The sequence below is a fragment of the Telopea speciosissima genome, chromosome 8 (assembly GCF_018873765.1).
Source record: "Telopea speciosissima isolate NSW1024214 ecotype Mountain lineage chromosome 8, Tspe_v1, whole genome shotgun sequence".
Taxonomy (NCBI): domain Eukaryota; kingdom Viridiplantae; phylum Streptophyta; class Magnoliopsida; order Proteales; family Proteaceae; genus Telopea; species Telopea speciosissima.
This window is the reverse complement of record NC_057923.1, coordinates 43980932-43996663: the sequence shown is the minus strand read 5'-3', so window position 1 is coordinate 43996663 and position 15732 is coordinate 43980932. Positions and strand designations below refer to the sequence as shown.

Sequence of the window (15732 nt, the reverse complement as noted above, 5' to 3'; positions counted from 1 at the left end):
AGGGCATAGGATTACCATATGATCATGATATATCCATGGTTGAGCGAAACAACATGCATTTATCTAGGGTTCGCGAATTTAATAATAAACAGATCTTGGGCTTCTTTGACCAAGTGGGTTTCCTCTATTTTTACTGATCTAGGTTGCCAGGCTTTAGAAAACATTGCTCGCAGCTCCAACAGATTAATAGTGGCGTTATCACTAACCCATCCCAATGAGTGAATATTTCAGATTGTTTCAAGCAACCTGCACCCTACCCTCAACAATAAGGACCGAGCCAATATGACATTGAGGAAGATCTTGTCTTGAAGAGAACTTGTTTGCAAGGCGATCTCCCAGGGCCTGGGATGATCGCCAGGGCCTGGGAGGCATGGCTATCCTCTAGTAGAGAGGAGTCAGGAGAAGAAATAGGAGAGGGACTCCTAGGGCCTAATAGAACTGCCACTGGAATCTAGTATTAAGCAACAAAAGACACCAGGATGAGTGAATAGGTTACTTAAACACCGATTGAGGGCTACAGAGTGACCCTGTGAATCTGAGATGATTAAATAGACGGGGGAAGCCAATATCCCAGTTAGGACATCACCATGCATAAGAGAAGAATCAATCAACTCATAATGATAACATCGTCGATTACCACCAATACCATAAGGGGCAAGAGCAGTGAGGCACGCCACATCCATTACTTGCAGAAGATCATCAGTGAAACAAATAGAGAGAACTCGAGCCAAACAAAAGATCATACCAAAACCTAGAGCATTTAATGCATAGAGGGAGGGGGAGGAAGAAGGAGCGCCAGAAACAAAACAGGACAATCGTAATCCAACCAAGGAAACTAGGATGAACGCACAATCCGAATAACACTCAAGATTATTCCTCAGACAATCAAAGATAGACGGTTGTATCAAGAAACAGATCAATCAAGGGTACGGACATAAAATGCATTCAATAGTAAATAGGATTAACTATCATGATAAAATGTAATGCATGCAAATAACATTTCTCGAGTAGAGAAACGTTGAGTGTTGTGCCATGGAATGTAGTCTCATGTCGATTATGCATTGGTCATGAAATATTCATATAAGTGATGGTCAACCTTCACATGAATTGACTCATTTTAAAGTCGTACGACGAACTTTAACCAAAATAGATAATATCATTTCATGTGAGACCCACCATAGACTGTGGCACTTCACTGAGAGGAGAAGATCTTAAAACAAAGGGAGAGAGAACTTTGCTTGGTGTATGGCTTCTACGAGTCAATGGAAGCGCATATCAAGCATTGAATATGGGCTGAGGTGACATTTTGCCAACCCCTATGTTTGGACGTAGAGACAATTGACCAAGCAACTTTTCTTTTTTCAATTCTTCCCTAAAACAATGGGAAAACACGGGCCAAGAGGACAATGAAATAGAGTATAGGAAAACGACATTGGAGACTTCTTAGATAATGAATCTGTATGGCAAGAGGACAATAAAATAGAGTATAATTAAACATCATTGGAGAGGATCTGAATTGATAAAATATACATCTTCTTACATAATGACACGCGTAGGCCAAGAGGACAATAAAATAGAGTATAGTTAATATACGTCTCTCTCGCATCTCATGGATGGTGTGAGATTGTGTATGGTGGGTAAACATCATTGTATAGGATTTGAGTTCAATAAAATATACATCCTCTTACATAATTTCTCTCCTCAATCTCTTATTATTAATACCATGTCCCTCTTATTTTATTAATACCATGATGCCCTTATTATTTTAGTGGCCGACCATGACCCCCTTATTGTGCTAGACTTTTCTTTTTATTATTTTTTTGGGTAAGAAATCGTGCTAGATATTTCATTGTTTTAGGGTACATGACTTCAACATATAAGGTTAGCAAAGCAAATAGATCTCCCCTCCAAAACCAAGCTATCTTAAGAAAGTTTCAATGGAAACAACCCACATCGCCATTCTACCTTCCCTAGGGATGGGTCACATCATCCCACTAGCAGAGCTTGCAAACCGACTCATCCACCACCACCACCACCACCACCACCTCTCTATTACCTTCATCATCCCAACAAATGGTCCCCTTTCTAAATACGCAGAAGAAATCCTACATAACCTTCCCAAAACCATCAATTCAGTGCTTCTCCCTCCGGCAAACCTTGATGACCTCAACGACGTAAGGCCCTTGACACGCATCTGTCACACAATTTCCCGGTCCCTCCCTTCTCTCCGCGAGGTGCTCAAGGTCTTAAGCACCACCACTCGTCTTACTGCCTTGATTGTTGATCAGTTCGGCACCGATACATTTGATATCGCCAAGGAATTCAATGTTTCACCTTACATCTTCTGTCCAATGGCTGCGATGGTTTTGTCATGGAAGTTTCATTTGCCCAAGCTTGATGAGATGTACTCTTGTGAGTATAGAGACCTGGAAAAGCCAGTAAAATTGCCTGGTTGCATTCCAATTCATGGGAGAGATTTATTTAGGCCAATTCAAGATAGGAAGAACGAGGACTATACATGGTTTCTACACCATTGCAAACGCTTTGGATTGGCTCAAGGTATCATTTTAAATAGCTTTATGGATTTGGAACCAAGTGTTATAGATGCAATCAAGGAAGGTAAAGAAGATCTCAACATGCCGCCAGTCTACCCGGTTGGACCACTCGTGCAAAGTGGTTCAAAAGATGGGGTTGATCATATCCCTGATTGCTTGAAGTGGTTGGATGATCAACCTCATGGGTCTGTTCTGTTTGTATCATTTGGAAGTGGTGGGACTCTTTCACCAGAGCAATTTACTGAATTGGCTTTTGGATTGGAGCTAAGTGAGCAAAGATTTTTGTGGGTTGTTAGAAGCCCAACTCGGAAGGCACCAATGACCAACTTCTTTGATGCTCAAAGCATTGAAGACCCTTTTGCCTTTTTGCCTGAGGGGTTCTTGGAAAGAACAAAAGGGAGGGGCCTAGTATTGTCTTCATGGGCTCCTCAAATCCAAGTGCTAAGCCATGCCTCAACAGGTGGGTTCTTGACCCATTGTGGATGGAACTCAACCTTGGAGAGCATTGTACATGGTGTGCCTTTGATTGCTTGGCCTCTCTATGCAGAGCAAAGAATGAATGCAGTGATGCTTGTGCAGGACATGAAGGTGGCGTTTTCGCTTAAAGAAGGGGAAGATGGAATGGTAAAGCGAGAGGAGATTGCAGCAGTGGTGAAGTGTCTAATGGAAGGAGAAGAAGGGATGAGAAAGAGGAATAGGGTGAGGGAACTCAAGGATGCAGCAGCCAAGGCATTGAGTGAAAATGGTTCTTCAACACAGTCACTCTTGGAGGTGACACATAAATTGAAGACTTAAGCAGCCGTGTAAAAAAAGCTTGTCTTTAATTGTAAGGCTGTGTTCGATATGCATTCTTGGAATGCATTCCAAATCGATTTCGCATTCTCGGATGATAAAAATAGTTGTTTTCATCGTCTGAGAATGCAAAATTGACCTAGAATGCACACCCAACACAGTATAGATTGGAGATCCTATGACTGTACCATGACAACTTAACATTAGATGATGTTTGGGGAAACATAATTCGGACTCCAATTCTGCTGCCATGTTGCAAATATTTAGGGCTACATAGATATGTTTGTCTTGGTGGATTGTGAAGGAAGTTCAAGCCTTGATCCACACTCTACACAAGAAACAAATCCTAGGGGTTTGTAGGAATGTTTTAAAACCTGACCCAAGTAAAGGACTGGAAATGTCCAAAGGTTAGGTTACCTGGTAGGACATTTCCAAGGCTTCCAATCTTTTGTGGAAAGACATTCTAATATGCTAGGTTTACTCTTATCATTTATATTAAGGATGGATTTGAGTTTGAGTGTTTGGGTTTCTTACCTCACTGGTGTCTCCTGAGATTTGCACTTTAAGATTTTCTACTTTCTCAAGCTAGGGTTTCATCTCCCTAGGTTTGGGGTTTCGCTTGATCGCTTTTGAGATCCTCCTTCCAATGAGCAGCCCCCATAGTGATTGGTGGTGGGTCTTTCCTTCCAGTGGAAAGATCTCATTTCCTGTAGATTTAATCTAGTTTCTTCTTTGTTTAGGATTTGTTTCTCCGGCAGATCTTGACAGTGATTTAGATTTCTCGCGCTCTTTTCCCGATCTCCTTCCCCTTTTTTTTGGTCTATTGTTTTTACTTTAATTTCTAGTTCTTTTCCTCTGCCCCCCCCCCCCCCAACCCCCCCTCCCCAAAAAAAGAATTATGGAAAAAGTACAGGTAAAGGAATCTGTGGACAACCACCTAGTTTTACCATGTGGAAGAGTGGTGTATAATCCTACTATACATATCAAGGGAATGTCCTGGATTTTCGCCTGTCAAATTTCAGAAATGATTTACCTCTCTAAACAACTACATCAGATGATAAAACACATAATGGCCATGTTAATGAAGCATCCTAAGCCTTAGAATAGGGCCAAAGGCTTTCTCTCAGCCCTTGGATTAATGATCCTGAGCAAGAAATCCAACTGCGAATGAAGGCCTAAAAAAAATACTCAATTTGGGAAAAATGACAGTTAAAAAAACCTTCTTACCACAGGTAGAAGCCTACAAGCACACCTTCAAATTGACTCCATAGTAAGGAGACATCTAAAGAAAAGTTTTTGCATGAGATAGACAAACACAAAATTATTATCAATTAGACAAGAAAAATGTTGAAAAACATTCAAGGAGTACCCCTTAAGAACTACAAGGCTGTACAAGGTGTCTAATCCAGATCTGAACTCAAGAACCAATGCAAACTCATTAGTCTCGGTTGTGGCCAATTTATCTAGAATTAGCATAGATGACAAGAATTAGCAAAATTGCCTGCCACAATAAAAGGATTTATCCCACTGAGTTCTTAAATTTGCATTTTGTTACCACAAGGCACATGTCTTCATAAAGTGTTTTTCAGCTAGAGTCATTTTATCAAACATGATTCACGGATAGGACAGGTCCAGCTCCTGGAGAGAAAAAATTGATTATAAACATCGGAACAGGTTCAAATCTGAACCCAGGTTGATTACCAAAAAACATTTGAAGCAAACATCGTTCTTAAAGCCTCCACAGTCCATTTTCAGTCCTTTTTAAAGGTTCCCCAACAATCTCATTCATTAAAAATTGCAAAAGAATTACTTAATAAGAGTGTTATCATTCGCAAAAGCATAGCTTACTGATCCCAGAACACAACAAAGTGCTTGAGCTAAAAAAAATTTAAGATGGTATCCAAACCACCCAGCTCCCAAAGAAATTATTTTAAAAAAAAAACAACAGATAATAGAAAACTATAGACAAAAGCCCCCATAAGAAATTTCAATATTCCACTGCAAAATAAAGCAAAATTTCCTAAATTCTCACTTCAGTGTGCTAGAAAATATATTCGAATTGAACACAGGAAATGACAATTCTGATCTATTACAAAAGAATTATGGTAGAATGTACACTTCCCACTCATCAAAGCTTAATAAAAAGAAAAACGCAAAGGGAAAATCAAGAGAAAAATCAGAAATGCCAAGTAAAAGAGTATGAACAGTAGCAACTATTCACAAAAGGCATGGATATTAGAACAACTCCACAATTCATTCAATTGCGAATTCTTGCAGAGAATTAGGACTGTAGAGGAGGTCAAATGATTTGCTGCTGAGACTGTCTTTTAAGATTGTGATCTGGCCCTCTTTCAGGAGTATGTCTTCGTCAAGAGCTTCTATCTTCTTTTTCAACCAGTTAACTTCAGAGTTTAATAACATGTTCTTCTCGCTGTACTGCTTCACTTGCTCCCACATCAAATCTCGTTCCTCAGAAACTTTAGGCAATATTCCCTTTGTAATTGTTAACTCCTTTGTGCATTCTTGCAAGTCACATTTAAGCTGGTTTATGATCTCATCCTTCCTTAGCATCTGTTTATTACCCAATTATGGTGTAAACATAAATAACACTATGTGTAGAAGAAAGAAAAGAAACTACTTCCAGGCAAAAGCATAAAAAAAAAGTAATTATTCATAGTCATGCTTTAATAACCATTGAGCAAAGAATTTATAATTTATAAAATATGTAAAATATGATACAGACAAAAAAATGTCTTTTTAGCTAAATTAAATTATTAAGAGAGTGAAAGAGGAACGTAATGGAAATCCATTCAAGAGCAGATACTCAACTCAACTCAGCCTTATCCCAACTAAATGGGGTCAGCTGCATGGATCCTTTTTCTCCAATCAGCTCTATTCAAAGCCATACTTGTTACTAGTCCTAAGCTATGCATGTCTTTCCTCACCACTTCTCCTAGAGTCATTTTAGGCCTACCCCTGGCTCTTTTAGCTCCTTCAATCTGAATCAAATCATCCTTGTGTATTGGAGCATTCAAAGGCCTCCGTTGCACATGTCCATGCCACTTCAAACAACTTTCTCGCAACTTATCAGAGCTAAGCTAAAATTAGCTCTAATTTGTTCATTCCTTATTTTAATCTTTTCTAGTTTTACCACTCATCCATCTTGTTAAATCTAGAAGGTTCTATTTATATGTTATGTGTTTTGGATATGAAAACCATTGTGTGATATGTATTTAGGTGTACTAATATGTGTGTTAATGCGCTAAGAGTTTGATGATACCTGAGCATTTGGGATGCAACCATTGAAGACAAAGATGGCATGTTGATTGGAAGAAGAACTGTTGAAGACAAAGATTTAAAAGCTGAAAGCTACATCAAGTTGAAGAAATTTTCAAGACTAGAATTAGGATTTGAGCTTTATTGGTTTATCTATGTAATCCTAATGTATGTGATCCACAAGATGAAAAAAAGTCCAAAGTAAAAGACATGTAAGGACCTAAATGAACAAACCCAAAAAACTATGTGGTTTGACTTAGAAACTTGTCTAAGTTTACTGTCTACGGTCTTCCGTGAACAGTGACGAATAACCGAGCTTAAATTAGAAAATACAAAAAAAATCTAAGTCATCTCGGATGGACAATCGTGCGGACTTCCGTTCTCTACTTCCATTTAAGCCCGAGTGTGATGTCTCGAGTTCCTGTAGCCACAGTCTCCTGTGAGAGTCGTGTGGTCTTCCGTATGATATATCATTAATGTTGTGTGGTTAAAATTTTGAATGGACTTGACTAATCATTAATGAACCACTTAGACTCTAACCACCTAAGTGGATTTCCTAAACATCTTTTCTGATGTTGAGGAGCTCCAACAACTAGTTTTCTCAAAAAATATATGTTGATTATTAGAGACCAAAATGAGTTAATACTTCCAACAGACTTAGAATCGGAATGAATCTCCAACAACTAGTTTTCTCTTAGAAATGAAAAGATAATTCAAATATTTTAAATGGGAAACTAAGCTTGAATCTAACAGCTAGTTTGTTGCCTATATATAGGCTAAGTCATTTGAATGTTATAAATAAGAACACAAGAAGAACAACAAGATACATCAAGTGAAAGATTGGGTTTTGGGCTAAAGCGATTAGAGCATTTTGAGTCGGTCTATCTTGTGAGATACAATAGTGCTGAAATGTAAAGCTATTGCTTGAAGAAAAAAGCCTCAACCTTGCATAACTGAAGAGATATCGCTTGGAAGAAGAAGCCATTGTAAGAGATTGATAAGCTCAAACTCATATTTGTGCTTGCGGGTGTGTTCTATAACATTGTGAAGGAAATCCTTAGCTTGTGTGGCTCGGGTACTCAATTCGAGGGATTGTGATTGAGTTGTGGAGGAAAACCTTAGCCTGTGTGGCTCAAGTGCTCAATCTGAGGGATTGTGATTGGGTTGTGAAGGGCTTGATTCATGCCAATAAACGGGATTTTGGATCGTGGATTAAATCCTTGGTCCATGATCAAGGTAGTGGATGTAGGAGTTGAATCCGAGCTTAGGTTTTTTAGCACCCCTTGAATCGTTTTTTACTGTAGATTAAACCCCCTCCCAACTCAAATCTATGCAAAAAACTTGGTTAAAGGTCCTAATTAGGACTCTCAGTTGGGAGTTCTTGGCCTTTTCTATTTTTCTGGGTTCCATACCGAGACTGAAACCAACGTGGGCCTTTTAATGGCTGTATTGAGTTGTATCGAGACATATTGGTATGTATCATATTGTATCGAGTCGTATCAGCTGCTACAGCTCGATACGTACCGATACTCTCACCTAAGGCTTTAATAGACGTATTGGCATGTATCGGTACGTATCGATGGTATCATATCAGGCCGTATCGGCCGATACAATGCAATACCAATCAATACATACTATTTTTTAAAAAAAAAATAGATACGTATCCGATAAGTATCAGACGATACGATAAAATACGGACTGATACCTTAAACCATGGTGGCAAACCTAGAAATGACATCCCAAACAATTATCAGAGGTCATTCATCAGGAATTTAGTCTACTTTTTGTTTACCCTCGACCACTAACCACCAACATTTTAGGAACTTCTGCCCTGACTTGAAAGTCGTCAATGGACTCACTCGTGTGTCCAAATAAAATAATTTCAAAGTGGAAAACAATCGGAGCATAAATGGCTTGCTGATTGTAACTCTTTCGTCCAAACCTTCTAAGTAAAAAAAAGGCAATTTTTACAAATAAAACACATAAAAGAGAACCAAAAAGGAAAATCAATCTCTGACAATTGACTCCATCCTAGAGGCAAATCTGTCATTTGGGTGTTGAATAAGTCCAACCCAAAAGCTAAAGTTGTTAGGTGGAGAGGCCCCACTAGTTGATGCAGATATATCACCAAAAGAGGCTTATTTTGATGAGGAATAAGTCTAGGGTTAGGTTATATACATGTTGGGCTTTTGATCCCATAGGTTTTCTATGTAATAGGCCACTTTTATGGGGCCTAAAATATGGGTAATTAGGTTGCATACGGGATTAGTTGTTTTAGTTCCGTACTTAGTTTTATTTTGGAGTTTTAGTTCATAAATTGAATCGGTTCAACCAATGGTTCAATTTAAGTGATTTTAGTAGTTTTCTGTTAAGTGTTTAGTGGGGCTGGATTAGGACTCTGTTTTGAGTCTATTTCAGTTTCCTAGTTAGTTTAAGTTACCTAATAGGTTAAGTATTGGGTTTAGGCCTTTCTTTTTTAGCGTAGGAGTCTATTTTTTAGTTTTTTATGTAAGGTTGTAAGGGGGGCAAACATTGAACACGAATTTTGATATTAATGAAAAGTTTTTGCTCCTCTTCTTCCCCATTGAAGATTTTTGTCTTGTGTTTGATCAAAGCTGGTGGGACCGATTGACACCTTACGGTAGGAAGCCCCGGTGGTTCGTTCGTGGGATTGTTGTTTGATCCAATCGACACCTTGCGGTGTAAAGCCCGGGTGGTTCTTTGAAGCTCTCTTTCAATTCTTTGAAGATCTCCTTCAAGTTCAAGATCAAGATTCAATATTTATTCAAGATCCTCTAACCAACTGAGCTGCCCTTGCCACAACAGTAAGTTTGAATCATTCCATCAATCCATTCTTCTCCTAATCCTCCAAACTACCCAAAACCCTAATTTTCCCACCCATCTCCCAAAATTCTTAACAAACCATTCAGCTAACAACACCTTCACATAATTGAATCGAGTATTCTCCTGCCCAATTGGAATACTCAAACCAAGCTGTATTCCCATTACCCCATTCAAACCACAACATCCCACCTATTTCTGGAGATCATTCCATTACCTAAATTCTTCACAAACCAATCCAACCATCAGAAACACACCATACCTTAATCGAATTTCATTCCCTACACTAGGAATAATCGATCCAAACCCTAGCCCTAACTTCCCACCTAAACTCTAGATCCCTCTCTTTTCCTCTTTTCCTCTTTTCCAAAACCCTAAACCTAAGTTGCTGCCCATTCAAATTTACACACTTCCATCCATCAAAACATCTCAGGACCTTCACTGATAGACTCTCCTACCTTGACTTGACATAACCCTAACATCAAACCCTAACCCTAATTTCACCAAAAACCCTATGTTGACCTAGCTGATTCACCTGTTCATAACAGATCCTGGTTTACTGGCTCCTAATTGGTCTTCTACCAATCTGGAACTACATTACTAGTAGTACATGGTCCTCCAAGGTCCCAGAGTTTTTCCAATGTGGGATTACTCCCACCACTCCCCCTCACGTGTTGCTTTTCTTTTGGGTAGCAGCACATGTGGCATGTGTGGCCCCTTTTTTGGGTAGCCATACATGAATCTATTACTAACATAGTGGGCCTGGTGGCTTTGATATTATGTTGAATTATCCAACCCAAAAGCTTAAGCTATTAATTTGAGAAACCCAACTAGTATATGAAGTTATCCAAGGTCCCAAAGTTTTCCAATGTGGGATTATTCCCAACATTGGTTTCCCCTTTGAAACCTTTTCTGATTTTGAATCCAAGAAGAATAATCATTCTTCTACAGAAAAATCAGATATAAATAGTTGGAAGTGAAATTTTCAAGACAGCTGTTAGACTCCACTCATTTCAAGTTGGTGGTGTATAAATGCATAAAAAGCATAGCAGCATAAATACGACTATACAGCCAAATGTGCAACAAAACAGAAGATAAGGATCTTGTTTTTCGTATGAACAGAAAAAAACATAAATGTGGAGACATGTAATGAACACATGATACGTCTCATCTTCTTTTCAAGTCATTGACTTTTTAAGTTTTCCTATGACTCAATGACACAAAAGAAAGCATATTAATCTATATCACTGAAAGAGAAGTTGACACATTATGTAGTCTCTGTTGACTTTCTAATGAGTCAGAGGGACAGATAACAAAACATAAAATCCAAAGACCATGCATTAGATTACTGCATTATAACTGTATGCTTATATCATGAGATGGTATAAGAACTCAATAGGTCGGAAAGCAGTTAAAATATTCATGCTCACCTGAAGTTCAAGTCCGTTCATCTTGTGGGTCACACAAGAAAGAGCATCTCCAGTAGATTGGACTTCACACCTAAGGATGTCATGACCCCTTACCACTGTTGACACCTCAGCTTGCAATTGCTCAATTTCCAGTTCCTTTGAGTACAACTTTTCTCTCAATACAATTGTTAGTAGAGTTTCTGCCTTGAGCTTGAATTCAATATCATCCTACACAAGAAAACGAAGAAAAAAAGATAAAACAAGATACCACACTAGTAAAGAGGATTTTAGTTAGTCAATTTGATAAATATTATTGTGCAGATAGTTTTTGAATAACTAAATATGATTTTTAAACAAATCTTAAGTAGCAATTTACCTCAAGGGCACAACAATTTCCAAACCCACCATCCCCCTTGCATTGTGACTGAGATTCAAAAGAAATTGGGTTGGACTTCTCATTCAACACTTCAGCTATTGTCTGTAGACTTTTTCTCATATTTTCAATTTCCCTCTTAAAACTCTGAACTTTCATATCGGATTCCACAACAAAGTACACATCTAATCCATTCTTAGATGCCTGACACTGTTCAGTATCTGATGCTGCTTCCAAAGTTTTGCCTGGTTTCTCCTTGATAAATTCTAGTAACTTTATGCATAACTGATTGCATTCATTGAGCAATGACAGCCCTTGCTTCTGTAAGCACTCAACCCGGGCCAACAGCTCCTGATCTACTTTGTAATATAAAGACCCACCATCATTCCCAGTGGCTCTTAAGCGGTCCAACAAATTAATATTCTCATGCCGAAGGGACTCAACTTCAAGTCGATAGGATTCCACCTCTCTTCTTAAAGACTGCTCTACCCCTGTTAATCTTACTTGTTCCATCTTCAATTTACCAAAACAATTGTCCAACTTTTCTGACGACTGCTTCCTTTCAATTTCCTCAACTAGTCCTTGTTGCAACCCACCAATTGTCTTCTCTTGTTCACTGCAGGTCCTCTGTAACCTTGTAACAGCCTTTTGCAACTCCTTGTTTTCCTTCTCTTTTTCTTTGTAGCTTCTCTGGATGCATTCGCGGTCTGCTTCAGCTGCTTGAACACGCTCTTGTAGCTCTAACATAGTCTGCTTTAGCTCTTGGTTTTCTCCTCTTGCTTCATCCACCCTTACTATAAGTTCCTTCAGTTGTAGCTCTGAATCTGTTATCCAACTTTTGCTTTCCATATCTCTGCCATTAAGGGCAGACACTTCTCTTTGCAGGGAGACATTTTGCTCTGCCAGCTCGCTTACCCGCTCCCGGAGCCTCCGCTCTTCAGATTGGTATTTCTCAAGCTTAAAGGACCAGTCTCTTGATCTTCTGTCTAACTCTCTGTCTAATCTTAACTGCAACTCTTTCTTCTCTTTCTCCAGTTGCCAGGTTTGGCAGTCCAATTCAACCTTTGACACCTTAAGTGCTTCATTAGCAGAAGCCCTCTCAGTGATTCGACTCTGTAACTGGGCTGATATCTCAAGAGCCAAGTTTCTCCGCTCCTGAGTGAGGATTTTAATTTTCTGGAACATTGCTGATACACTGAAACTACTATCTCGAAGGAGGGTTTCATTTTCAACCTCTTCTGAAAAAAGCAACACCCTTTCTGCAGCTTCCTTTGCTTTCCTCTGTAATTCCATATCATCAATGTTCCCTTCTGTTTGCATTGCAAGCAGACCCCCTGGATCTTCACCATGAAAACATTTAGATTTCTGAATTCCTGAGCTTTCCTCCTTATGAAATCCATTCATGGATCCGTAAGGACCATCTGATGTACAACTTTTTAATGCCACTCCGACTGACTTTGGATACACATGTACATCTGAGTAGTCCTCGAAAATATCTTCAACTGGAGCTGGAGTGTCAGGGTTAAGACCCCATAAAGTTGTCTTGGGTTTCTGGGGGGGCAGCTTACAGAGTCTCTCAATGACATCTTTTGCATTTTTCTGTGGATTTACAGTTCCAAGGTCATTTTTCTTCCACTCTCTGGTTGACTGTCTAATTTTTGTCTCCCTCATTTCCCCAAATGAATAAGATCTAGCATTGATTTTACTGTCTGTTGGTGAAGATGGTGCTGAGGACTGTACTCGAGGGGGAAGCCCACTACCTCCATTTCCATTACATTTAAGGTTTCTTCGATACAAACTATTCTTGGTCTTCAGATTCCTTTCCTGTTGCTGTTCACCATCAATGTAAAGATCTAGAATCTTGTTTGAGGCATGATTTAAACGAGTTGAACCGCATTTTAAAGGGACTGGATCAGAGCTACAGGAAGAGTTCCCTGAGTATTCATGGCAAGATCGAGATGAATTAGGAGAATCAGTCTTCCCTACTCTATATGCGTTTCGAATAGTATCTCCATCACCACTTTTAGCTTTGAATTGTTTCTTCTCTGGGGTAACAGAACGGCATCTAATACAAAGCAAAGTCCCAAGCAATTAGTAAAATAATGGGGGAAATTCTTTAATTAAGGCAATAACAGCTTTTGGACGATTATACATACAAAAAAAGTTTGTCAAACCAACTTACCGAACTGGAAAATCAGAGACCTGGGGCAGAATGTTGCTGATAGTTGGAGCTTTACTTGACTCAGTCGAGTGAGTTAAGTTCCTCTCCCCCAGGCCACCAACATATACGTCTGCTGAAGAAAATGAGAGGCTCCGTCTAAGACCTGAAGGAGCTGGAACTTTGTCACTTGCATTGTTTACTCCATTTTCCCATGGGGTCTCCCAAAAACCCTTCTCACTGGTTGGTGTTGGAGGGGCTGCATTGCTGCTTCCACTGCTAGATGCAGATGATCTAAAAAAGAATAGCTTCCTCATCTAAAAATTCCTTCACAGAACTATCCACTGTAATTCATGAGTTCTTGAAAGCTGAATATCCCTGATGGAACCTTTTCTTGTAGCCACAAGCTCCAACCCTGCTTATGTAAAGAATGTTGAGGGGGAGACAAAGTGGACATTAATGAGATGGATTATGAAAACAATATCAGTAAACAAATTGAAGGTTTTGGGTATAGGAAAAGAGAAAAATAAATAAATAATATAAACATTTGACATGGAGTCCACAATTGAGTTGAATCATAAGAAGAAGATTGCAAAACTAAAAACAATAAACCTATAGTTCATGGAGAACTACACAAATCATCACAGAAAATAACGAAAATAAAAAATTGGTATACAGAAAGAAGAAGAAATTTTAAATACAATGAAAATAGGAAGCACAAGGATAAATTAATACATAAAAAAAAATGTGCAACTTCTGAGTTTCCCAATTACATGCATATTTCCAGTTTTGCAAAGAACCTACATGCAGAATTCGAATCAGAGACTTATCAGACCCCTGATGCTGCAAATAAGGGCAGAAGACTGAAAATGAATGCTGAAACAAGAGAAACACAAACAAGGAAATCATGGGAGTCCAATATCAGGAATGGTTCTTTATATAAATCTCCACTGTGATGCTCCAAAAGACTGTACATTAAGGTAGAAGAAGAAAAAATGGAACCTGACAAATGTTGCTCAGAAACAAGAAAGGGTTTTTAATGCATTTGTAAAACAAAAGCTCCTTCCGAACCTCACCCAAAAAAGAGCTGTTCAGACTTTGGTGCAGAGCAGGAAAAGGAAAAACTGCAATTAATATAACCACACAGAACAAGAGAAATGCAGATACTTACAGTATTTGCAAAATCTGAACTCAGAAGTAGCAGCACAAAAGAAAGAAAGGTCCCTATACCTGACATGAATAAGCAAGAGATGAATTAATGAATGTGATTGCAGAAGCTAAATGTAAATTTCCATGAGAATAAAATGTGAGTTCAAGAAGCCATTAAACAAACTACAGAGTGATCACTGAAACATTAGCTCTAGATCACAATAGTGGCTTAAGGACTTTTGGTGACTAGATCCAAGATAAGAAGAAAGTACAGTCCTGTGTAGTGTATAGATTTTGGCAACCTTTCTTTTACGGAAATCCAAGAAAAATGAAAATTTAATAAACATATGTAGCAAAATAAACAAAGAGAATCAGAGGTTCTGACAGATTCGGATAAACAAATAGAAAGTCAGAAGTAGCAATCTTTAATTTCTAAAAATAAACTATACAACAGAGAATCTTTCACCATAAACCCACAAAGCTCAAAGATTCAAAATGACCAAATTAGCCATCTGCTTCCTCCTACGCCTTCTGTAGTCAAAACTCAAAACCTTTAAACCAAAACTTTTATCAGGAATGGCATAAATTCAGAAACAACCCATTTCATCTTTTCTTGATTCTCCAAACTAAAACTTCCCAAGAAGCGATAAAATTTATAAGCCCAGCACATATTGGAGATGAAGCTTAAAAAACACCTAAGAATTCAAAAAAAACAGTGTATGAATTTTTCGATTCTATCAACAGACACTGAAAACCCTGCTCTGCTACACAAAATCAGAAACTCAATAGTAAGCAATCAATTGAAGTTTGAAGCAAGAGAACAAACCCAAGAAGTTTTCAGACACGTCAAGTCAAGTATTTGTGGCAATAACTTGATAGGTCTTTCTCCAGGATTAAGAAATTATCGAGACCCCATTCATCAACAATGGAAGTAACGTTAAACGAGCGCTGGCTTCTTGGTTTTCGAAATTCGAAAAGAACTGAAGACCCGGGATTTTAGGAACAACTGAATTTAAACACAAATGGGTTTCAAGATATTTGGCCAAATACTTACTCTGAGTCTGAGGGTCTGAGTCTAAGCAAAAGCTCGAGAGTGTCTATGTTTCCAAGCTTTAGAAGTAGAAGAGAGCGAAAATGACGGAAAGGAAAGAAGCAATAAAGGAAATACAAAACCGAAAA

The 15732-nt window shown here is 38.6% G+C and overlaps 2 protein-coding genes across 2 annotated transcripts; one reads left to right on the top strand and one right to left on the bottom strand.

The window, feature by feature from the left end:
• Window positions 1-1931: 1931 nt before the first annotated feature.
• Window positions 1932-3358, top strand: LOC122670671 (hydroquinone glucosyltransferase-like). The gene has a single exon (XM_043867631.1). The coding sequence runs from the start codon at window positions 1938-1940 to the stop codon at window positions 3348-3350; it is 1413 nt and encodes a 470-aa protein (XP_043723566.1). The 5' UTR covers window positions 1932-1937; the 3' UTR covers window positions 3351-3358.
• A 2028-nt stretch (window positions 3359-5386) lies between these two features.
• Window positions 5387-13831, bottom strand: LOC122670333 (cytoskeletal protein Sojo-like). Its single transcript, XM_043867171.1, has 4 exons — window positions 13429-13831; window positions 11250-13311; window positions 10895-11101; window positions 5387-5918 (listed from the first exon to the last, which is right to left on the bottom strand). The coding sequence occupies exons 1-4, from the start codon at window positions 13719-13721 to the stop codon at window positions 5601-5603; spliced, it is 2880 nt and encodes a 959-aa protein (XP_043723106.1). The 5' UTR covers window positions 13722-13831; the 3' UTR covers window positions 5387-5600.
• Window positions 13832-15732: the final 1901 nt, after the last annotated feature.

What these genes read in the sequence shown, in the direction of transcription:
- LOC122670671 (XM_043867631.1), top strand. Translation starts at nt 1,938, where the DNA reads ATGGAAACAACCCACATCGCCATTCTACCTTCCCTAGGGATGGGTCAC.
- LOC122670333 (XM_043867171.1), bottom strand. Translation starts at nt 13,721, where the DNA reads ATGAGGAAGCTATTCTTTTTTAGATCATCTGCATCTAGCAGTGGAAGC. An exon ending in GTCTCTGATTTTCCAGTTCG is followed by an intron (nt 13,312 to 13,428) that starts GTAAGTTGGTTT and finishes GCTTTGTATTAG; the next exon opens with ATGCCGTTCTGTTACCCCAG. An exon ending in GAAATTGTTGTGCCCTTGAG is followed by an intron (nt 11,102 to 11,249) that starts GTAAATTGCTAC and finishes TTTCTTGTGTAG; the next exon opens with GATGATATTGAATTCAAGCT.